This window comes from Pan paniscus, chromosome 6, assembly GCF_029289425.2.
Source record: "Pan paniscus chromosome 6, NHGRI_mPanPan1-v2.0_pri, whole genome shotgun sequence".
In the NCBI taxonomy this organism is placed as follows: Eukaryota; Metazoa; Chordata; class Mammalia; order Primates; family Hominidae; genus Pan; species Pan paniscus.
The window spans coordinates 5,157,850-5,181,660 of record NC_073255.2 but is presented as its reverse complement, the minus strand read 5'-3'; the positions used below and the strand labels follow the sequence as shown (position 1 = coordinate 5,181,660).

The following is a 23,811-nucleotide window of genomic DNA, read 5'->3' as shown; positions in this document are numbered from 1 at the left end:
ATCAGAGTAGGCTCAGTGTGAAAATGCCTCATCCACTAGAAATTAAGAAGCACTTGGTTAAACAACAGTTGGATTAAGGAGCTAATTAAGATGTAATTTTAGGCTTTTTAATGAATATTCTAAGTGTAGCAAAAGTCAATGCAGATTCTTAAATGTTTTCATTATTAAATAAAAATATTACATTGAATTAATTAATCATTGAACTAACAGAAGTGCACAAGCATAGATACATGTTTTTATTTATAATTCAAACAACAACCTTTAGGAAAACAGAAAGGAAGAAAAAAAGGCCAAAGCAAAAACGAATACTTCTTAAAATCCAGAGAACCAATAAATGAATCAAATATCTAATTTGGGGGTGAAAAGAAAATCACAACACATGAAATAAAATCAAAGAATTTGGGCAGTGGGGTAGGAGAAGGAACACCACCCATAAAACAATTCATTGATAAATTGAATTTTGCTAAAATTTAAAACTTCTGCTTTCAAAAGACACTGTGAAAAGAATGAAAAGACAAGCCATAAACTGGGATAAAATCTTTGTGAGCATATATCTGAGAAGGGATTTGTATCTAGAATGTATAAAGAACTTTCCAAACCCAGCCATACAGACGTCAGTGAAAAAGCTAGAGTAGGGAACCCTGAATCCATCTGTCTTCAAAAGCAACGAACAAACCAGCAAAAACAATCAGAACCAACTTTCTTAGAACTCTGCAAACTAATCAAAGCTTGCAGCCGCCAGGGGAGTGCGTAATCAGGAAAACACAGCTGAATCTCAGTAAGGAAGCTTTGTGGCCTTTTCACTTACCCTGGGCCCATCCACCACTCACCAGCTTGAGGCCTTGAAGACAACAGCACACATTCCCAGCACAGGCGTCTAGCACCAGCATAGGAGGGGACAGACTTTAGGATGCAGTTGTGTTGCAGGAAAGGGGTCCCGATCCAGACCCCCACAGAAGGTTCGTGGATCTCATGCAAGAAAGAATTCAGGGCAGGCCCATAGAGTAAACTGAAAACAAGTTTATTAGGAAAGTAAAGTTTATTAAGAAAATAATGGCTACTCCATAGACAGAGCAGGCCCGAGGGCCACTGGTTGCCCATTTTTATGGTTATTTCTTGACGGTATGTTGCACAAAGGGTGGATTATTCATGCCTCCCCTTTTTAGACCCTTTAGGGGAACTTCCTGACATCAGCCATGGTATTTATAAACTGTCACAGCGCTGGTGGGAGTGTAGCCATGAGGACGACCAGAGGTCTCTCTCACCACCATCTTGGTTTTGGTGGGTTTCGGCCAGCTCCTTCACTGCAACCTGTTTTATCAGCAATGTCTTTATGACCTGTATCTTGTGCCCACCTCCCATGTCTCATCCTGTGACTTAGAATGGCTTAACCATCTAGGAATGCAGCCCAGTAGGTCTCAGCCTCATTTTAGCCAGCTCCTGTTCAAGATGGGGTTGCCCTGGCTCAAATGCCTCTGACAATTGCTATATGGCTCCCGGATGGACAGCCTCAAAGGGCTTGCCTTTCCTTCACGTAACTTGGAGCTCTTAAGTGTCTCCCTATAGGGCATTTGTTGAAACATTTAAAGTCAAATGTATTAGTCACTACTGCCTGGGGCAAGGGATAACCATTGGGGCAAACAATAGATTAGCCGTAAAGCTTGGGAGGAAAGACTGGGGATTGAGATGCTTTGGAGGATATAGATTTTGAGGGTTTTTGCATATTCTTTGGAATCTAGAAGTCCAGGCGCATACCCAGGAGTGTGTACAAGTTTAGAAAAGACCTGAGAAGGCTCTACATGATCACCTCTGGCTGACCTTCAGCTTCTGCACAAGCAGGAAACGAAGGCTAAGGCAGAGTTGAAAATTGCCTCAGTGTTGAAGGCGTGCCCCTGAACACACACAGAGCCCTCCATTCAGAGATTGGGAGGTATATGGCCCATGTGTGTGCTGTGTTTCAAGTGTTTAAGGAAACCTCTTGTCAATGAAATTTTACAGAAACCTCTGTAAAATATTTGAAGAGATTTATTCTGAGCCAAAAATGAGTGACAGTGGCCCATAACACAGCCCTCCAGAGGTCCTGAGAACATGTACCCAAGGTGATCATGTGCCCAAGGTGAGTGGCTGCTCCATCACACCGGGTGCAGCAGGGAGGCACAGCTGGGCTGCACACCCCATGTAGCTGGTGGGAGCCTTGCCCTCCTGGGCGGGGCTACAGCCACCCAAACTGCAGCTGTGAATCCGAGCCTCCCTGTCCTCTTGGAAGGGCCAGGAGCAGGCAGGATCTGCATACCTGGGTGCAGTGGGAGGGAGGGAGCCTTCTTGGGCCCCGGAGGGTACAGGCTGTAGAGATGCCCAGGGCCTGTGCCTTGGAGGGTGGCTGCAGCTGCACCTGGGGAGCTTCTGCCCCACCCACTCAGAAGGGGCAGAGACCCTGCTAGTCCATGGCTCCTGCCTGCTCTGTAGAGTGGGAGGCCCAGGTCTGCAGTCACGGTCCCTGCAGGCTCCGGTATCTGCTTCCACTGCCTGGCCTCTCTCTGCTCTGGGTGCCTGTTCTGATCTCGGAGTGGGGTTGGGGCTGAGTCCCAGGGGCCACGAATGGCAGCAGGAGGCAGATTGATTCCTGGGTGGAAGGGGCGGGTCCCCAGTAAGGCCCCACCTTCAGCCAGGGAGACCCTGAAGGCTGGAGACTGGGCTGTTGGCCCCCTGGACTGGAGTGGGGACCCATAGTCCTTCTTCCAGGCCCACCCACGGCCACCTGTAGATCAATAATCATACACTTGCCCCCTCTGAGGTCCATACAAGCCCTGGGTTCAGCCAGAGCAGGGCAGAGGACGACCAGAGGACAAAGAGGGCAGAGCAACTCTGGAACAACCAGCTGCAGAGAGGAGCCACCCTCTCCAGGGCCTCTTCTCCGCTGAGAGCTGCAGACATCGGGATGACCAGTTGCAGAGAGAAACTACCCCAGGGCCTCCTGTCTGCTGAGAACTGAGCACTCAATGGATGACCTGCCTACAGAGGGGAGCTGCCCTCTCCAGGGCCTTGTCTCTGATGAGAGCTGAGTACTTGAGGGATGACCTGCCTACAGAGAGGAGCTACCCTCTCCAGGGCCTCGTCTCTGATGAGAGCTGAGCACTCAATGGATGACCTGCCTACAGAGAGGAGCTACCCTCTCCAGGGCCTCGTCTCTGATGAGAGCTGAGTACTTGAGGGGATGACCTGCCTACAGAGGGGAGCTACCCTCTCCAGGGCCTCGTCTCTGATGAGAGCTGAGCACTCAATGGATGACCTGCCTACAGAGGGGAGCTACCCTCTCCAGGGCCTCGTCTCTGATGAGAGCTGAGCACTTGAGGGGATGACCTGCCTACAGACAGGAGCTACCCACTGAGGGTCTCCTCTGAGCTGATGTAACACTCAGTAAACCTCCTCTTCATTTTGTTCACCCTCCACTTGTCTGCATACCTCATTCTCCCTGGATGCAGGACAAGACCTTGGGCAAAGGTGCCACCAGCCACAGAAGTTTCTGGGAAGAAAACTGACACCTCAAAGAGTCCCTAACACTTGGTTTTATACATGTTGGGGAGGCATGAGACAGCAATTGAATACATTTGAGAAATACATTGGTTTGGCCAGAAAGGCAGGACAATTCAAAGGGGGTCCTCAGGGGCTTCCAGGCTATAGTTAAATTTAAACATTTTCTGGTTGACAGTTGGTTGAGTTTGTGTAAAGACCTGGGATCCACAGAAAGGAAATATTCAGGTTAAGATAAAAGATTGTGGAGACCACGGTTTTTTTGGAGTCTCATAATGGCTGCCCTTAGAGACAAGACAATCAATGACAAATGTTTCCTATTCAGACATTTACAAGGTGCTAGACTCTCAGTTAATCTCTTCAGGATTGGGAGGGCCTGGAAGAAAAAGATCTAGCTATGTTACTAGAGAGTCTCTACAGATGCAAGATGTTCCCCCACAAAGGACGGCTTTGCACGGCCACTTCAGAATATGGCAAAGAAACAAGTTTTGGGGTAAACTATTTTTATTTTCTTCTTTGTCACATAATGTAATGCTAGAGTCAGATTGGAAAGTAAGCCATGATACACAGGGTTAAATAAAACCCATCTGATGAGAATTTATGGTTTGTAGGGCATGATACCCCAGGTCCCTTAGACAGAAATACGGGCAAGATAAGAAAAAGCCAGAGCTTAGTCCTTGCTCTGTGGAATCACTAGCTGAGAGTGAACTCACAGAACAGAGACTTCACTGACCACACACAGCATAGAACACAGACTTCATAAAATTCACTCAGAAAAGTCACTAAATAAACAGAAATACTAAAAATAAGCAGCAACAAAATAAACTGAAACCAAAAAAACTACATAAGCAGCAATCCTTTGGTTCCAACTGTTTTTGCCAGTTTATTCATTGCTTTTATGAACAGATGGATTTTGGAGTTCCCTACTCCAAATGTGGGGAGAGAGGAGATTTTCATAGCTGCTACATCATAGTATTCCAAATGTCTACTTTTCAGCAAAAAATTACAAGGCATGCAAAGAAACAAGAAACTATGGCCCATAGATGCTAAAGGAAAAGAAGAAAAAGATCAACTGAACCTCTCTCTGAAGAAGCAGAGACATTAGATGAAGACTTTAATCAACTATTTAAAGTATGTTTAGGAGCTAAAGGAAACAGTGGGTGATAACATAAAAACTTCAACTGAATTAAATTTAAAGAGTTTAATTGAACAATGAATGATTCGCACATCAGGCAGCCCCCAGAATCACAGCAGATTCAAAGAGGCTCCAGTGCAGCCACGTGGTGGAAGAAGATTTATAGACAAAAAAAGGGAAGAGAGATACAGAAATCAGAAGTAAGGTACAGAACGGCTGGATCGGTCACAGCTTGGTGTTTGCCTTATTTGAACACAGTTTGAACACTCAGCAGTGTGTGAGTGGTTGAACTATGGCTGCTGGAATTGGCCAAGACTCAGCTATTGTTACAGGTGCAGATTCCTAAGTGAGGTTTTCAATCTTGTCTACCTGTTAAGCTAGGTTGCAGTTCATCCACAAGTACTCAAATATAGAAGTATGGAGTCCTTCTCAGGCCATATTTAATTGGGTTTAACATGGGCAAAGAAAGAAAACCAGGAGAATAATGTTTGAACAAATAGAGAATTTCAATAAAGAGATAGAAATTATGAAAATTACCTGGCTGGGTGCGGTGGCTCACCCCTGTAATCCCAGCACTCTGGGAGGCCGAGGTGGGCAGATCACGAAGTCAGGAGATCGAGACTATCCTGGTTAACATGGTGAAACCGTGTCTTTACTAAAAATACAAAAATTAGCCAGGTGTGGTGCCGGGCACCTGTAGTCCCAGCTACTCGGGAGGCTGAGGCGGGAGAATGGCATGAACCTGGGAGGCAGAGCTTGCAGTGAGCTGAGATCGCACCACTGCACTCCAGCCTGGGCGACAGAGTGAGACTCGACTCCATCTCAAAAAAAAAAAAAAAAAAGAAATTATGAAAATTACCCAAACAGAACTTTTAGAGATGAAAACTAAAATAACTGAGATGAAAATTTCACTAGAGAGGTTCAATGGCAGATCTGAGCAGGCAGAAAAAGAAAATCAGTGACTTGAAGACAAGTCAATTGAGATTATCCAGTTTGAGGATCAGAAAGAAAAATGAATAAAGAAAAATGAGCAAAGCCGGAGAGATCTGTGGGCCCTGACGAGCCCCTAACTGTGCATAATAGGAGACCCAGAAGGAGAGGAGAGTGAGGAAGGGACAGAGGATACCTGAAGAAATAATGGCCAAAAAGTCACAAATGAGATGAAATACATAACTCTACACATCCGAGAAGCTCAGTGAATTCCAAGTAAGGTCAACTCAGAGATCCTCACGAAGTTGTCAAAGGCCATCGAGTCCTGAAAGCAGAGAGAGAAATGCGTCACAGCCTGAGTGGGTCTGTGGTTTGGTCCCTTCTGACCACATGGTGGCTCTTTCTGTCATGTGGAGTCATTCTTATTTTTTATCAAGAGCTTACAATGTGGTCGACGTGGTTGGGCTATGCCAGTGAACAATAATGGTAGTAAAAAACCTGCCCTGTCTTCCATCTTCATGGGCTTAGGTTCTATTGGAGGAGACAAATTATTGACCAAAAGGTGACTAGACTAAAATGATAATCTAGGTGAGAAAAGTACTACGGGGAAAGACATATAGCAGGGTCACGGGTCCAGGGTGTGTGTGCCTGGGTGTGTGTGTGCACACGAGTGTGTGGGTGGTCATGGGCTGGCCACAGCAGGCTCCCTGTGTGCCTGGGGGTGTGTGTGCACGCATGGGTGTGTGGGTGGTCATGGGCTGGTCACAGTAGGCTCCCCCATGAGATGACATCTGTGCACAGACCCGAAAGACGGGACGCACCAGCCATGCGAGGCTGAGGGAGGCACAGGGCAGAGGGGTGTGCGGGTGAATACCCACTGACCGAGAAGCAGCCGGGCCTGGGGCTGAAGGAGAACCGGTGAGAGGAAGAGAAGCAGGATGATCTTAGTACGTGGACCGAGGCCACCTGCAGAGGACCCCGAAGGCCTTTGTGAAGACTCTGCCTCGCCCTCGTGTGGGACGGGGATGGTGCCTGAAGCAGAGTGGGGTGTGATCTGCTCACAAATTTATGGGTCCCTTGGACTGCAAGCTAGGAGGGGCTCTTGTGAGGGTCACTGTGCAGGCCGCTGGGATTCAGAACCAGGAGGTGACTTCAGGGTCTGGGAACGTGCAGGGTGGGGGAGTGGAGGGAGGGGCTGTTCTTCCATCTCCAGAAGTGGAGCTCAGCACGTGAGGGGTGCTGGGGGAGGAGAAGAATCAGGGGAGTTGTTACTGATGATGAGGGAAGGCTGTGTGGGGAGAACCTTCTGTGGGGGAGAGTGCAGGATCAGCTTCAGCGGAATTTGGGATGTCCGGCAGCCATCCCAGGGAGAGGAAATCTGGGATGCAGGCATGTGGACTTGGGAAGTGTTTCTGGAGTGCTCCCTCCCCGCTCCTCCCTGCAGGGGCCTCAGATGCCACCCCTCCTCCACATCCTCAGCCGTGCTCCCTCCCTGCTCCTCCCTGCAGGGGTCTCAGACACCACCCCTCCTCCACATCCTCAGCCGTGCTCCCTCCCCGCTCCTCCCTGCAGGGGCCTCAGATGCTGTCCCTCCTCCACATCGTCAGCCGTGCTCCCTCCTCGCTCCTCCCTGCAGGGGCCTCAGATGCCACCCCTCCTCCACATCCTCAGCCGTGCTCCCTCCCTGCTCCTCCCTGCAGGGGTCTCAGACACCACCCCTCCTCCTCCACATCCTCAGCCGTGCTCCCTCCCCGCTCCTCCCTGCAGGGGTCTCAGATGCCACCCCTCCTCCACATCCTCAGCCGTGCTCCCTCCCTGCTCCTCCCTGCAGGGGTCTCAGACACCACCCCTCCTCCTCCACATCCTCAGCCGTGCTCCCTCCCCGCTCCTCCCTGCAGGGGTCTCAGATGCCACCCCTCCTCCACATCCTCAGCCGTGCTCCCTCCCCGCTCCTCCCTGCAGGGGCCTCAGATGCTGTCCCTCCTCCACATCGTCAGCCGTGCTCCCTCCTCGCTCCTCCCTGCAGGGGCCTCAGATGCCGCTCCTCCTCCACATCTTCAGCCTCTGCCTGGGAGGAGAGGGGAATGGGCGGGCAGGAGCTCACCCCTGTCCCTAAACAGGGCCCTGAGTTGTGCGTACACATCTTTTCCTCCAGACAATTCATGAAGACGGTGCACACTCTCTTATACCCACCAAAAAGTGTAAAGAACAGTGCAGTGAACACCCACAAATGCTTCAGCTCCTAAATCCGCCAGTCATGAACATCTTGACTCACTTACTTCACAGAAGAGCGGAGTTTGCATAAAATGTATTTTTTTCTAATTATACTCTGTGGGTGAAATTCCATCCCCGAGCCGAATTTAGACATCTTCTTGAACTCCTGGTGAGTATTTTTTTGCTGAAACATTTCAAAGTGAGCTGCAGATGCCATTACACTTCATCCTGAAGGCCTCAGCCTGCCTCTCCCAAGGACAAGCACGCTCTCCTCCACGGACACAGCGCCAGGCCCAGGAAATGGGATGTCAACACAATCTTATCACCGACGTAGAGCCCATAGGCAAATCTGTCCAGTTATTTCCAAAATATCCTTTGAAATATCCTTCTGTTTTTATTTTTATTTATTTATTTTTTGAGACAGGGTCACCCAGGCTGGAGTGCAGTGGTGCAATCATAGCTCACAGTAGCCTCCAAGTCCTAGTCTCTGGGGCTCCTCCCACCTCAGCCTCCTGAGTAGCTGGGACCACAGGTGTGCACCACCGTGCATGGCTAATTTTCTAATTTTGGGGGGAGATGGGGGTCTTGCTATGTTGCCCAGGCTGGTCTCCAACTCCTGGTCTCGAGCAATCCTCCTGCCTCTGCCTGTGAAAGTTATTACCATATTTGTAGATCCAGGTATTCACAGATCACATATTATACTGATCGTTATATCAGTTTGTTCTCCTCTAATCTAAAACACGCCCCCAACTTTGTGTGTGTGTGTTTTGTTGTTGTTGTTTGTTCTTTAAGCAGGAAACTCCATTTTCAGACTTTCAAACTTTCACTGAGAGGAATTAAAGAATGAACGAATTTCACCCAGGCTGAGCTGGCCTTGAGGAATTGTGGCACAGGTCTCTGGGAATGACAGTAGCAGCTGGCCAGCCTGGGTGGCCGTGGGAGGTTCTGCCTCCGGGCCAGAGGGCAGGAGAGGCCGCTGGGTTTGGGGAGGCTGGAGGTGGGGGAAGATGTCCTCGTCCACTCTGCCAGAAACTTAGGGAAGGCAGAGGTGGGCTTGCCTCCTTACAGAAATTTCTGACAGGTCCCAGATTACACAGTGGGAACTTCCCGAGTGCCTGGGAGGCAGACACCCCAGCCCCACCCCATGCGGAACTCACAAAGGGTGTTTAGAAGACCAGACCATGACTCTGGGCCCCTTGGCCAGCTGGAGCTGGAGCTGGCAGGAGGTCTGAGAGATGGCCCGGGTACCACTGTGGGTGTCCTCGTTCTCACTTCTGGTCCCTGTGGGGATCAGGCCCAGAGGCCCTGACTTACAGCTAAGAAAGGTGGGCGAAGCCGGGCACAGTGGCTCATGTCTATAATCCCAGCACTTTGGAGGCCAAGGCCGGCAGATCACAAGGTCAGGAGTTCGAGACCAGCCTGACCAGCATGATGAAACCCCATCTGTACTAAAGATACAAAAAATCTGCCAGGTGTGGTGGTGGTGGATGCCTGTAATCCCAGCTACTCGGGAGGCTGAGGCAGGAGAATTGTTTGAACCCGGGAGGTGGAGGTTGCAGTGAGCCAAGATCGTGACACTGGACTCCAGCCTGGGCGACAGAGTGAGACTCTGTCTCAAAAATAAATAAATAAACAGAAAGAAAGAAAGGTGGGAGAGGAGAGGGTGGCTTTGCCATGGGCGCCATGTGGCAGAGGAAGGACAGGAGAGTGGCCAGCAGTGAGAGGCCAAGGGTGAGCTCTGGGCTCCCTGGGCTAAGACGGGCTGCCGCGGCCACCAGGAATGGAGGGGGTCTCTGTGAGCCCTTGGGCAAGGAGAGGTGCAAAGAGCTAGCACATGACCCCAGGAGAAAGGAGAGTCTCCAGAAACCTCCAGAACCATACCACAGAGGCGATGACCCCAGGAAAGAGGAGGGTCTCCAGACACCTCCGGGACCAGACCGAGGAGGAGAGGACCCCAGATGAGAGGAGGGTCCCCAAACCCCTCCGGAACCAGACCGAGGAGGAGATGACCCCAGATGAGAGGAGGGTCCCGAAACCCCTCCGGGACCAGACCAAGGAGGAGGTGACCCCAGATGAGAGGAGGGTCTTCATGCACTGCTGACCTGATTGTGGAGGCAGCTTCAAGGTTCTACTCAGCACCCCTGGCCCCCTCCCTGCCTTTCCCACCAGTGAAGCAAGCCGGGGCCATGGAAGGAGGGCGGAGAATGGAGAAATCCCCTGCAGCCTAAGCCTCGGGAGGGAGCAACTGAGTCCAGGGTCAAGGGCAGAGCTTTGAGTCATGTCTTGGACTCAGCAGTCTCATGAATTGAGGCTGCGGCACGGAGGTCAGTGACCTGCTCTGACTGTGGGGATTCAGGGCCTGCTGAGCCATCCTCCAGCAGCCAGGAAAGCATAAAGGAGACAGGAGGAAAGCATAAAGGAGACAGGAGGAAAGCATAAAGGAGACAGGAGGAGAGCGTAAAGGAGACAGGAGGAGAGCGTAAAGGAGACAGGAGGAGAGCGTAAAGGAGACAGGAGGAGAGCGTAAAGGAGACAGGAGGAGAGCGTAAAGGAGACAGGAGGAGAGCGTAAAGGAGACAGGAGGAGAGCGTAAAGGAGACAGGAGGAGAGCGTAAAGGAGACAGGAGGAGAGCGTAAAGGAGACAGGAGGAGAGCGTAATGGAGACTGGAGGAGAGCGTAAAGGAGAGAGGAGGAGAGCGTAATGGAGACAGGAAGAGAACCCCCGTTTTGTGCACTCCAGAGACTTGCCGAATGTCCTCCAGTGGTCCCGGTTGTCGCCAATAAAGTCTGAAGCCTACGGCTTTCGTGCACTTGCCCTGACCTGCTGGCGTGTCCCAGGATGGCATCCTCCTAGGATAGAGCCTGTCATGCTCCCCATCCCGTCCCCAGCATCAAGGGCATTTGTAACATAGTAGGTGCTCAGTAAACATGTGTTGAGTTTATAGACACTCAAATGTATCTCTCATTGATTGCGGGATTTCTGCACGTGGCCAATACATAAACACAGGGTCAGGCAGAACATGCAGGGCCTCAGGACTGTGCAGGTTTGAGCTGCGGCCTTCGGCCTGGGATGTAGGGAGTGAGGCTCTGTTTATGTTCATATTCTTTGAGGTGTGGCTGAGGGAAAGTTGGATTTGTTCTTCAGGGCAGGGTTCTCAGCCACCCTGGCTGGTGTGCAGCTTTTCCTCCGAAATAAGGATTTCTGTGCCTCGGGGGACGCCAATCATGGCCTTTTACTTCCCGAAAATCTGGAAGGCACCATAGCCATGAGTTACAATAAATGTTTCTTGCCGTTTAGACAGATAGTGCCTCTTTAGGAAATCTGCCCTGGATGACAGCTGCGATTCGCAGTTAATTTGTGTCTCTGCCACATTCATATCTAAACACCTTTGAGTTTTTGTATCTAATGCACGCCGTCTCTCTAAATGAGATGATGGTCTACTCCGAATGGGGAGTGGCACTTGCTATCCTCGTTAAGACTCACAGCACGCTTAAAAACAAAACGGACTGAGCTATGAAAGGGAGAGAAAATTCATCTGGATTGGAAGACAGTAGTGAGTTAAATGTGTGCCCCCAACATTCATGTCCTCCCAGAACCTCAGAACGTGATCTTATTTATAAAACGGGGTTGGACACGGTGGCTCATGCCTGGAATCCCAGCATTTTGGGGAGGCTGAGGCAGGAGGATCACTTGAAGCCAGGAGTTTGAGACCAACTTGAGCAGCACAGAAAGACTCCATCTCTATAAAAAATTGAAAAATTGGCTGGGTGGGGTGGGGTGCACCTGAAACCATCCTCCCGGATGAAACGTCTGAGCCGCGTCAGGACAGGAATTAACGAAGTGAAGGGGTTGGGCAGGCGCAGAGCTTCAGGGGGCGGCCATGCAAAGGCCCCAAGGCGCCATGCATGTGGGGGGCTTCGGAGGCTCCGGAAGGCCGGTGAGGGGGCCGCAACAGCTCCCGCTGCCCTCCAGGGCAATTCCAGGCTTCCGGTTCCACGTTTAAGGGAGGTGTCGTAGGTGTGTTGGTGTGCAGGGTACTGAATTTGCACAGTGTTCTTTCAGAATGGACGTACGGGAGAAGAAGCCGGTTACCTGGCAGGAGTTATGGAGTTGCCAGGACTGAGCTGGTCCTGGGGAGGCAGGAGCGGGAGACGCACAGGTTCCACGTGGCCTGGGCTCTGGGCCGGGCTGAGGGAGGCGGCGGGGCCATGCTGACCCTGGGCGCTGAGGACAAGGCACCTGCTTCTCGGCTGGGGCCGCCCCTCACGCGGACGCTGGTTCTTGCTTTTCCCCGGCTGTCCTCTAGGTGGCGCACGCGGACCAGACACGAGCAGGTGTCCCGGGAACCTGTGCTCACCTGCGGACCTGCGGGTCCCTCCAGCTCACAGGACGGCCGAGCCCTGGGGCCCACGGAGACGGGCGGGGCAGGCGCTCTGGGAAGGGGCCGGCTGGCCGGAGCCCCCCACGGTAGCCTAGCTGGGTGGCCGACCTGGGCAACCTAGGCTAGGGTATGGCTGGTACGGGCCCAGCGGGCACCACCACGCCCAGACCCCACACAGCAGCAGCCCTGGGGCTCTCCTAATTCCTCTCCCACTTTTCCCAGGGGCTACTTCAGGACAAGCTGCGAGGGCAGGAGCAAATGCCTCCCCTTCTGGAGGACGCCCTCCCAGCAGGCGGCCGGCTACAAGCCCTTCTTCCAAACGCAGGCGCCCTTCCCCCGTCACTGAAAGGGTCCGCAGAGCCCTCTGTGCACTGGAAGACGTCTGCATCCCCCACACACTGGGAGCTGGAACTCTGCTCCTCAGACAATCGCTTGGTCTGGGCCCATCCATCTTCCTTGCCCCTCTCAGGCCCACCTGGGCAGGCAGAGGCTTCTGGAACCTTCTCTTGTCGTCTGCCCTGGTGAAGGCCCTCCTGGGGGACAGTGGCTTGGGGGTTCTGTGGAACGGACTGGCTGCAGGCCAGGTGTGCCGAGGGTGTCTGTGCAGTCAGAGTACTCCGGGGAGGTCACCCCAGGAGGTGGGGAAGAGCTGAGCCGTGAGTCCCAAAAGGACAGCCTGGGAGCCCCTGCATCCAGGACCCTGGGTAGCTGAAGGCCTCTGCCCCCAACCTCTGTACTTGGGCTTGGGGACCTGGCCCGGGAATCTGCATATGGAGCTCACTCCCAGGTGAGGACGGCGCAGGTGCCTCCAGGGAGCTCCCTGGGAGGGCCAGGAACCCTGCCCTTCTGTGACGTGGTCTGGGGCCAGGCAGTGTCCTCTGTGTTGAGAGCAGGCTTCTGCAACTGGACTGGGCTGTGGGCTGTGGGCTGGGGTGGGCCGTGTCCTCTGTGTTCAGAGCAGGCTTCTGCAACTGGGCTGGACTGTGGGCTGTGGGCTGGGGTGGGCCGTGTCCTCTGTGTCCAGAGCAGGCTTCTGCAGCCGGGCTGGGCTGTGGGCTGTGGGCTGGGGTGGGCCGTGTTCTCTGTGTTCAGAGCAGGCTTCTGCATCCTGGCTGGGCTGTGCCCACCACCCGCATTCCCCAGCAGCCTGTTCTTCAGATCTTGTCCCATGGCCCTGGAGGGCCAGGCCACACACGAGTCCCCATTCATATATTTATTTATTTCTTCATTCATTTACTTTAATTCAGAGAAAAGTGGTGCCCACCTTCAGCTCTGTGGTCTCTGCCAGGTGCGCGGCCCCAATGGCTCAGGGGCGGGGGTCCCAGTGCCAGGCAGAAGCCCCCCTTGTGAGCCACTCCCTTCCTGACTCTCAATTCTGTGAAGTGAAATCCCAGGTTTTCCCCTGGTTTGTAAAAAATCATGTTTGAATTTCAACCCCCACGCTTCTCGTCGGCCTCTCTGGCAAGACACTGTCCTACTTGCGGACAAAGTGGCAGCTTAGTGCTCCGTGGGAAGCAGCACGCACCAAGGGAAAGAACTTAATTGAAAGCCCTTTTTCTTCATTTTGTTCCTCAGCCCTTGGTCTCATCCCCCTGCCCCCTCTCTGCACCACCTGTTTCTGCGGGTGGGTGGCTTTGCGTGCAGCATGGGTGTTAACGGGTAGGTGGGAAGAGGGCGGCTGTCCGGGCGGGGTCCACACGCAGGCACTATCCGTATTGAGCTCCAGAAAGCCGTCCCACTGCCTAAGCCCCGGTTTACACAACTATGACGTGGGCACACGGGGCCACAATTCCTACCCCCGAGTAACTGTGAGTGTGCACCAGGGCTGCCGTGGGGCTGGGCTGACCCCTCCCCAGGAGGCTGTCAGCTCTGGCCCGGCTAGTGGGTGTCAAACTGCATTCTGACTTTGTATCAAACCAGTGAATAGTGCTTAAAAAGTCTGAAATAGCACCACGCCCGTGGATAGTGCTTAAAAAGTCTGAAATTGCACCGCAATCATGAAACCCAGCAGGCCCTGCCCCTCCTGTCCCTCCTACCCCTCCTGCCCCTGGCAAAGACCCAGAGAAAATCACCTTCCTTGTTTTGCTGGGCGTGTTTGGTTTTTGTATTTACCTCCGTGTTTCCAAATAACAGGCTTACGTCACAGCTCAACATCTTCCCACTCAAACACTCCCTTCCCCAATAGGGTGATATCGCCTTCTTCTTCTTGATGGAAAAATGACGTTGGGTGCTCCTGTTACGATGCGTCTGCGGCCGCAGTCGAGGCTGAGCCACGGCGTCCTGGCCGTGCCAGGATCTCTACCTCTTCCCCTGGCTTGTTCTTCTGGGCGGGCGCCCGCCCCTCTCTGCAGGGTCCTCTTGCTCCTGTCTCCATGTCCCCCTCGGGGCTCCTCTCGTCAGCACCCCGGGGCCTCTGCCGCCCCACTGTGCCCCATTCCTCCTTCTCCTCGACGCACATCCTGGTTTCGGGTGCATGGGCCACGAGCCGTGTCTAAATCCTGTGTGTGGAACGTGACTTCATCCCCTCACCCCTGTGCTTTTGCGGGGAGGTCCATTCACTCGGCATCCGGGAAGGGACGGCTCCACCCCATAGCCCCAGCCCTGAAGTTCCTTCAGGCCGTCCTGGCCTTTCTGCTGACCTTCCTTTTATTCTGCTGGAAACCGGGACTATTTATTTACTTTTAACTATTAGTTTTTCCTTTTTTCTTCTTTTGAGACACAGTCTCACCCTGTCGCCCAGGCTGGAGTGCAGTGGTGCAATCGTAGCTCACGGCAGCCTCGAACTCCTGTGCTCCAGTGAGCCTCCTGCTTTAGCCTCTGGGGCAGCTGGGACTACAGGTGTGAGCCACTGTGTCTGGCTAATTTTTGTATTTTTTGTAGAAATGGAGGGGGTGGGTCTCACTGTGTTGCCCAGGCTGGTCTCGAACTCCTGGGCTCAAGGAATCCTCCTGCCTCAGCCTCCCAAAGTGCTGGGATTGCAGGCGTGCGCCACCGTGCCCGGCCCTGGGGCTATTTCACGTGGAAGTTCGTGTCCTTCAGCTCAGGTCAACCCTCTTCTTCCATTTCCTCACTTCCTCTTCTCTGTGCCTGCCCCCTGCTGGTCGGCGCTGGGGCTGCAGCCGCTTCCTCTTCTCTGTCCTGTGCCCGCTGCTGGTTGGCGCTGGGGCTGCTGCGGCTTCCTCTTCTCTGTCCTGTGCCCGCTGGTGGTTGGCGCTGGGGCTGCTGCGGCTTCCTCTTCTCTGTCCTGTGCCCGCTGCTGGTCGGCGCTGGGGCTGCTGCGGCTTCCTCTTCTCTGTCCTGTGCCCGCTGCTGGTCGGCGCTGGGGCTGCTGCGGCTTCCTCTTCTCTGTCCTGTGCCCGCTGCTGGTCGGCGCTGGGGCTGCTGCGGCTTCCTCTTCTCTGTCCTGTGCCCGCTGCTGGTCGGCGCTGGGGCTGCTGCGGCTTCCTCTTCTCTGTCCTGTGCCCGCTGCTGGTCGGCGCTGGGGCTGCTGCGGCTTCCTCTTCTCTGTCCTGTGCCCGCTGCTGGTTGGCGCTGGGGCTGCTGCGGCTTCCTCTTCTCTGTCCTGTGCCCGCTGCTGGTTGGCGCTGGGGCTGCTGCGGCTTCCTCTTCTCTGTCCTGTGCCCGCTGGTGGTCGGCGCTGGAGCTGCTGAGGCTTCCACTTCTCTGTCCTGTGCCCGCTCGTGGTCGGCGCTGGGGCTGCTGCGGCTTCCTCTTCTCTGTCCTGTGCCCGCTGCTGGTCGGCACTGGGGCTGCGGCTTCCTCTTCTCTGTCCTGTGCCCGCTGGTGGTCGGCACTGGGGCTGCTGCGGCTTCCTCTTCTCTGTCCTGTGCCTGCTGGTGGTTGGCACTGGGGCTGCTGCGGCTTCCTCTTCTCTGTGCGTGCCCCCTGCTGGTTGGCACTGGGGCTGCTGCTGGGGCCTCAGTGGCTTTGTTTTCTCAGTTTCCAGCCACTGGTCTCCCTCGCTGCTCTCTGGGAGCTTCCTCAGTCTCGTGTCCTGTTCCTTCTGTCGAGGCTTCATCCTGTTTGATTTCTCCACCCATGCTGGTGCACGAGAGCCCCTCCTGTTCCCTGGACCTCACGCCATCCCCAGCCACCGCACACCCTCCTCGTTCGTCCACTCTCTGCTGTCTCTGCATCTCTGCTGTCTCTGCATCTCTGCATCTCTGCTCTCAGCACAGTCTCCACACCATGTGTTTCCCTGTGGCTTTGTGTCTCTCATGCCAAAGGCTCTCACATGCGTGATGGTTCTTGTGTGTCCTTCCGTAGTGGACAGCAAGGGTCGTCTGCTCTGTCTGGACCATCAGCCCCACCCTTGCTGCCCCTCCACTTACCCAGACTCCAGCCGTGCATGAGCTGTCATAGGCCTTGTGCGCACCCTCCTCCCTTCGCTGTGGCTCCACGTTCCAGCTCCTTGCTGGCAGCACCATGTTTTATACCCAGCCCCGCTGTCATCTGGTGCCTGCGGGGACACTGCACGCCTCCTCCCTGCCCCTCTGGGTCTTCCTCCAACACCCCACAGTGAAGGGCGCCCCATGCCATGGCTGAAGTCAGATCCTGGAGGTCACACTTTCTCCTTCTCTTCTCCCCACCTCCAGCCCTGCAGCAGGTGCTGCTGGTCTCTCCCAGGCCCTGGAATCTGCACACTTTTCCTCCCCTGTGGTTGCTACCCTGGCGGTGGTGGCCGGATGATGGCGACAGCTGCTTCTGCACAGAGCACTCCCCTCTATCAGTCCAGACTCCGGGGCACGTCTGTTTAAACACTAACTTAATTCTATCATGGCTGTGGGTCCCGACATTGGCACTGTTGGGCCAGCCCCACGCGGCCGGGTGGGCACGGCCGCTGCATTTCTCCACCTGCGCCTCCGGCCCTGCTCCTGGCATCACTGCCTCCCGTCCTTCATGGGGCCCCTTGAAGCCCCTCCTGGAGGCTGCCTGCGTGAGTCCGCTCAGGATGCCGTGACAGCACCATGGACAGATGGGGTGGCTTCAACCACAGACAGTCCCGGAGGCTGGAGTCCGAGGTCACTGCACGGCAGGGCTGGTTCCTCCAGGCCTCTCTGTGGCTCATGGACGTTATCCTCTCCGTATCCTCACGGGGCCGTCCCTGTGTCTCCTCTCCTCATAAGGGCTCTCGTCAGATTGGACCGGGACCACCCGAACCCTCCCGCCACTTAATCACCTCTTTTGGTTCAGTCCCAAACAGAGACATGGTGGGGCCGGCTCCAGCCAGTGGATGATGGGGCCACAGCACCTCCCTGGCTGCCCCACACGCAATGTCTGCCTGGTGCATCCTCTGCCCTCACCGACTTCCTTGCCATGTGCAGGGCCCTGTTTGTGACCCATCTGTGCATTTACTGTGCGTCTCCCACTGCTCTGCAAGGCGGTGGTGATGAGGACAGAGCTGAGTCTCTCAGGCCCCGCTGCACCCAGCCTGGCACAGCTCAAATGGGTGTCAGGGACTTTGTGGAACGGACAGGTGAGTGGATGCAGAGGCTCTTAGAAGAGGGGGCCACAGTGACTGGCCCCACAGCTGATTTCTTAGGGCTCCTGGGCCGTGTGACCCTGGGCAGGTGGTAGCCAGGATGCTGGCTCCTGCCTCTGCCCCTCACACGGTGCCAGCAGGGGAGACGCTGGCCTGGGAGCCCAGCCCCATCTCTGCAGCCCCGAGGCCAGCAGTGGGAAGGGGCTGGCACCCTTCACGGTGCCCCTCACTCACCACAGCCCCGGGGCAGCTGCCCCACACATGGCTGCCCAGTCCTGCTGGAACACTGGAAGCTGCCCATGCCAGGGCTACAGACAGGGGCTGCCCTCGGGGCCGCCGCAGCTTTGGGTCGCGGCCCCAGCCTCTGAGAGCAGCCCAGGACAGACCGCCCTGCCTTGGAGGTGGGGCCCCACCTGGCCTGTTTGCACCAGGGCTTGGCAGGCAGCCCCCTCTGGCCCCAGCAGGCCTCGGGTCCAGGCCACCTTGAATGCTGACTCCTGGCCACGCCTGGTTCCAGGACTGGCTTTTCTTTGGAGAGGGGGTGGACAGGCAGCCACACACCAGGGTGTGAGGGACCCGCCCCGTGAGGCCGACACACATCTGCTGTACCTTTATTGCACTTTTATCACATTGCAAACTATTCCACAAAACTCTGCAAAGGTCAGCCCACAGCTGCGCACAGCCAGCCCTGCAGGATGCACTTGCACCAACTGTCCACAGCCAAGTCCGAGGTGGGCGCTGCAGGCCAGCGGGCGGACTCGCAGGACGCCTGGTCATCGGGTCCTTCAAAACCGCGTAGGCATCCGTCCACCAGCGCACAGGCCAGACGTCCAGCGAGAGCCTCCTCCCGTCCTCAGACGAGACCCTCCAGCCCTCCAGGAGCCGAGGCCCCAGGAAGGAGAAAGGGTTTTTACTTGAATTAGGTCCCGAGTGTGAGAGCACTTGAGGGGTGAGCTTGGCCTTGAGGGGCCCCCAGAACCAGGGAGGGCGGTCCTCGTGTTTGGTTTGGTAGGTGATTGGCGTCTGCGTACACGTCTCTGTTTATATACTTATTCATCATATATAAATACAAAATAGTAAATAAAGGCTCCTTTCCCTACAGAAAGGATGGAATGCCTCCGGCGCCGGCCGCCTCTGTCCGTGAGCACAGACAGCGCTTCCTTCCCAAGCTTTTCTGGTCAAACACTGACAAAATGTGTCCTGTGAAACCTGGGGAGCCTCGCCTCCTGTGGCAGCAGCTCCCGACTCCGGATGATCCCGTCCTGCCTCTGAATTCACTGAATTCACGACGGGCGCATGCGCTTGCTGGGAGGTCCGGCCCCTCTGTCTCCATCCCGGGCAGCGCTTGCTGTGAGGTCCGGCCCCTCTGTCTCCGTCCCGGGCAGCGCAGCGGCCGGCGGACACTACCTCGCCGAGGCGGCTCTGTGCCCAGTGTCCAGGTCCTCCTCCACCACGCTGTGGAGCCCGTCCCTCTCCACGCAGTCCCGGACGGCCTTTAGCACGATGCGGAGCCGCCGGTCCAGGGCCTCCAGGTGCGGCTGGTACAGCACGGGTGCCACCTGGTCCCCCCGCAGAGACTCGGCCATCAGCAGGCTCAGCTTGTACTCCTCCTTGGCCAGGAGCTGCAGACGCAGGTAGGTGGACTTCCGGATCCTGGGGAGGAGAAGGGCGTCAGGCCTGGCACGGGACAGGGGAGATGCCTGCCCACGGGAAAGCGAGAGAAAGTGAGAGGGAGATCGAGAGAGTGGGGGGAGAGACAGAGAGAGAAAGAGGGGGACAGAGACAGAGAGAGAGAAAAAGACAGAGACATACACAGAGAAAGAGAGACACAGAGAGAAAGAGACAGAGGGAGAGAGAAAGGCAGACAGACAGAGACAGACAGACAGAAAGAGACACAGATAAAGAGAGACAGGCAGACCGAGACAGACAGAGAGAGAGACAGAGACAGGCACAGACAGAGACGGCAGAGACGAGAGAGACCGTGAGAGAGGGGCCTGTGATCCAACACCTCGTCAGCCGCCGGGCTGTGTGACCTGCTCCGGCGCGGTCTGCTGCCTCTCACCTGCACAAGGGATGAGGGTGCCCCTGCAGGATGTGGTGGCCGGTGTATTTCCCAGAGGGGCCCGGCAGGAGGATGGGGAGGTGAGGAGGGCGGCCCGGCCCGCTCACCCAGGAGACCGACCCCAGCTCAGCACATCCGCACAACATGGGCGCTGCGATGCCTCCTTAGAGAAGTACAAAGCGTTTGCCCTGCAAGCCTGCGTCCCCAGCCATGAAACGGGGGAAAGGGGGTCTGAACCCCCGCGGAAGGTGGCAGTGGCAGAGACCGGCAGCCGCGTGCGGGAGCAGGGTCCCTGTGTCTCAGCTGGCGTCTGCCCTGGCCTCGAGCTCTCTCTGTAACTGGGGTGGCAGGACGGACACAGAGTGGAGGCCCGAGAGGGCTCGAGCTGGATGGGCCTGGGGTGGTGGGCGGGTGAGGTCTGCGCCTCCAGGCCGCCGAGTGAGGGTGTGGGTCGAATTTGGGGCTGTGGTTGAATTCGGGGCTGTGGTTGAATTCAGTGCCTTTTCTCTCCCATGTGATGGCCGGGGTGGGGTGGGGAAGGCTGTGGCCTCCTCTATCTCCTGCGCAGCAGGGAGGAGGGTGGAGCTGGAGCCGGCTCCCGCAGGGGCTGTACCTGCAGCACTGCTGTAGCGGCACCAGGATGGAGAGCTCGTCGTGCGAATACTTCCCAAACCTTCCAGAAGAAAAGCAGAATTGTCAAGGGCCCCTGTACAAGGTTCCTAACAGGCTGCTGGGCTGGGAGCTGGGCCATGGGTCCACCTGCCTGTACCCGACACCCCAGGCAGTGGGTCCACCCCGCCCATCTCCAGCACCCCAGGCAGTGGGTCCACCCTGCCTGTCCCCAGCCCTGTATGTGGGGTCCTGGCCTCTGGCCTGGGGAAGGGTCCTGGGCAGCTGAGTTGAGATGGCTCCAGGGAGCGTCAGCCCACAGTTTAGCTATTGAGGTGCCCAAAGTCCATCTCTCTGAGGCCTCCGAGCCTGGGAATGGATGTCCTCCTGCCCGAGTTACTCGCCTCCGTGCTTTGCTTATTAGGGGTCACCCTCCCTGGTCACCAGGGTCTCACAGCGCCGCCCAAGACCCCCCGTGGCAGGCCAGCAGCGGCCGCAGAGGCCGTCTATCCCCGGCCGGCTGGCTCCAGGTACCGCATGCAGGCAGAGGCCCATCTATTCTGCACGGTCCTGCTCTTCCTACCAGCAGCCTCTCCTGGCCTCCGTTTCCCAGGTAACACCAGCTCTGCCGGGACTTGGTCTGCAGCATTCCTGTGCCTCGGAGGTCCCACTCCCGGGGTGGCCCTCCCTCCTGGTTGGGGCCTGGGGCCGCCCTCTGCATCTGGCTCTGAGATGGGCCTTTGCGACATTCCCATCCCTCCACTGGAGGGTCTGCTCCCCCCGTCCCCAGGGTCTCAGGTGGGCTGCAGGTAGCTGGGAGGTGGCCGGCCCTTCCCTGGGTGTGCAGGGGCGAGGACATGCTCACCCTCTTCCATTGTCTAAGTGGATGATGAACGTTTCATTCCCAAACTTCTCAAAAGTCTCGTAGTGGTGACGGTCCATGTTTCCTGCGGAGAGAGGCAGAAAGCGTCACAGCTCGTGGGGAGCCGGGCCACGTAGCTCAGAGGCCTCTGTGCTCTGCAGAGTGGCGTCTCCTCCTGCCAGCGTGACCTCTAAGCAATCTGGCCCCTTCACAGGCCACGGGACTGCAGCCGGGCCGTGCCACGGAGTGTGCCCTGCAGAGCCCTGCGTGCATCCGCTCCACGCAAGGCGAGTGACACGGGGACCCCGTGCCCCTGCGGGACGTACCCATGAGGAAGTCGAAGATCGTCATGTCCATGACGTCCAGGATGCGGTGGCTGCTGTCGTAGGGCGGTGTCTGCTTCACCTCCTCGCAGTAGTCAGGGTCCACCTCCCACCTGCGGGGAGCCAGCGTGAGACGGGGGGCCCAGGCCAGATTCTGGGGAGCCCGGCGCGTGCCGTGAGGAGCAGAAGAGAAACACTGTGGCAGGGACCTTGGCGTCTGCAGATGGACCCGCCCGGGCCGCGGCGCTGAGGCTGCAGTAGCGGGAGCATGGGTGTGGGAGGGGACGGAGCCGCTCTGCTCTGCCCCGGGGTGACCCCACCTGGAGCTGCCTTCACCTCTGGGCCCCGTGTTTTTTGCAGAGTCTCTGTGGGGAAACAGGACCTGGACTCCACACTCACGAGGACAATGTGGGGTGGAAAGAACAGGGGCCGTTTCTCCCGCAGGAGTGAGGTGAGGGATGGGGCGAGAGCAGAGCTCAAATGCTGAGAGGCCCCGATTCAAGGGACCTGGTGGGCAGGCCGGCCCGGGTCAGGGAAGCACATGGAAATACTGGAGTAAGGACGCCCTCTGCCACCGTCTCGTCAGGAAGCGGTCGTCTCACACAGGCCAGCATCGCACAGCAGGCTCTGCACCCATCTCTGCCACCCCCGTGGGCGCTGACCCTCCCATGCCCGCCCAGGCCCAGCTCCCTCCGCCGTAGGATGGCCGGACGCCAGGCCCCCGGCCCCGCACTCACTCGGCCTTCTTGCGCTTGTGGTAGGAACGCCGCCAAGGGTTCCGCCAGGTCTTCCTCTTGGCCAGGGACAGGTCGGGCAGGAAGGCCGCCAGCGAGCCCTCGATCTGGTCTGGCTTCCCGCACAGGGCATGCTCCGTGGAGCAGTAGTAGGAGCACTCGCCGTAGAAGCAGATGTTGTTGGCTGGGGAGGGACAGGCTGCGGGTTACCAGGGCCGCACGGGGCTGCGTCCTCACCTGTGGTCTCACGGCCCCCAAGGCCGGGCCGGGCTCTGCCTGGTGCTTCTTATGGGCAGGACTCACCCACAGCTCCCCCATCAATCCCAGCAAACACCTCCACCCCACGGTACAGAAAAATGAACCCACAGAGCTGACTTCCCGAGGCCACACAGCTCCCCAGAGGCAGAGCCCGGCCTGAACCCTCAAAAATCAGGGGCTGGTCTATGGAAACCCTAGGGCCAACGTTTAGTCATTTAAAAAATGCATTCGTATTGTCAAGAAAGTGAAGATACAATCCACAGAATGGTAGAAAATGTTTGCAAACCGCACATCTGAGGATCTAGCATTTAGAGTGTATGAAGAACTCTCATCACTCAATCACAAAAAGACAAAAAAAAAACTAATACATGGGCAGAGGGCTTGAACAGCTGATTCTCCAAAGACGACCCTGATGACCGACAAGCATGAGAAGAGACGGGCGCCATCGTGAGTCACCGGGGAGATGCAAATCAAAGCCACAGTGAGGCACCATCTCCTGTCTGCTGGGATGGCTTCCATCAAAAGAGCAGCTGCCGGCTGGGACGGGGGAACCGCCACCTCTGTGCGCTGCTGGCGGGGGGTGCACCCGGCACAGCCACGGCGGAAACGGTCTGCAGCCCCCGATTGATTAAACACAAGTGTTTCCACGTGACCCAGGAACTCCCCTCCCATGTAAACCCCTAAGAGAAGAGAAAACATTTCTATACAAAAACTCAGACAGGAATGCTCACAGCAGCACCGCTCACCACAGCCGAAAAAGAGAGAATCCACCCAAATGTCCATCAAGAGAGGAGTGGACACGCCAGGTGAACATGGTCCATCCGCGCGATGACACGAAACGAAATGAAACAAGAAGAGGAATGAAGCCCTCACTGAACCCGAGAACCCTGTGCTCCGCGAAGGAGGCCAGACAGAGGAGGCCACACCTCGTACAACCCTCTTAATATGAAACGCCCAGAACAGGCAAATCCAGATAGACTGGGGGTGGGACGCTGGTCGTCGAGGGCTGCGGGGTGAGGAACGGTGACCGCCTGCTCATGGTACGGGGCTCCTTTTTGGGGTCAGCAGGACATTCTGGATTTAGACAGTGGTGATGGTTGCACACCACTGTGAATATACTAAAAACCACGGAACTGTACGCTTTTAAATGGTAAATTTTGTGGTACATGAATTATACCTTAATAAAGAAAGAATAATCAGAAAAATGCAAGCGCTGTCCAGGCCCGCTAGCAGTGCGGGTTCACTGCTCTGATGCTGGAGGCCCGGCCGACGGCGCTATTCCTGTATT

General features: G+C 56.1%; 2 protein-coding genes across 4 annotated transcripts in view; both read right to left on the bottom strand.

Annotated features, from left to right (window-relative positions):
• Nucleotides 1–213: 213 nt before the first annotated feature.
• FAM20C (FAM20C golgi associated secretory pathway kinase) overlaps nt 214–23,811 on the bottom strand; it is an 84,460-nt gene continuing 60,862 nt past the window's right edge. Inside the window, exons 6-10 of one of the 3 annotated variants that reach the window (XM_034963407.3) lie at nt 22,269–22,449; nt 21,535–21,644; nt 21,212–21,293; nt 20,351–20,410; nt 214–5,921 (exon numbers count right to left, since the gene is read on the bottom strand). In XM_034963407.3, coding sequence (XP_034819298.1) covers nt 5,894–5,921; nt 20,351–20,410; nt 21,212–21,293; nt 21,535–21,644; nt 22,269–22,449 — 461 coding nt within the window. In that variant the 3' untranslated portion in view covers nt 214–5,893. Of the gene's footprint in view, nt 5,922–18,270; nt 20,411–21,211; nt 21,294–21,534; nt 21,645–22,268; nt 22,450–23,811 lie in introns of those variants that run through there. The other 2 variants (XM_008973180.4, XM_063606161.1) reach the window with 2 other exon arrangements.
• LOC117980855 (uncharacterized) lies at nt 10,724–16,211 on the bottom strand. The gene has a single exon (XM_055115622.2). The coding sequence runs from the start codon at nt 16,209–16,211 to the stop codon at nt 15,261–15,263; it is 951 nt and encodes a 316-aa protein (XP_054971597.1). The 3' UTR covers nt 10,724–15,260.

Bases quoted from the DNA above. Each gene is read 5' to 3' on its own strand.
- LOC117980855 (XM_055115622.2), bottom strand. From the start codon at position 16,211: ATGAAGCCTCGACAGAAGGAACAGGACACGAGACTGAGGAAGCTCCCA.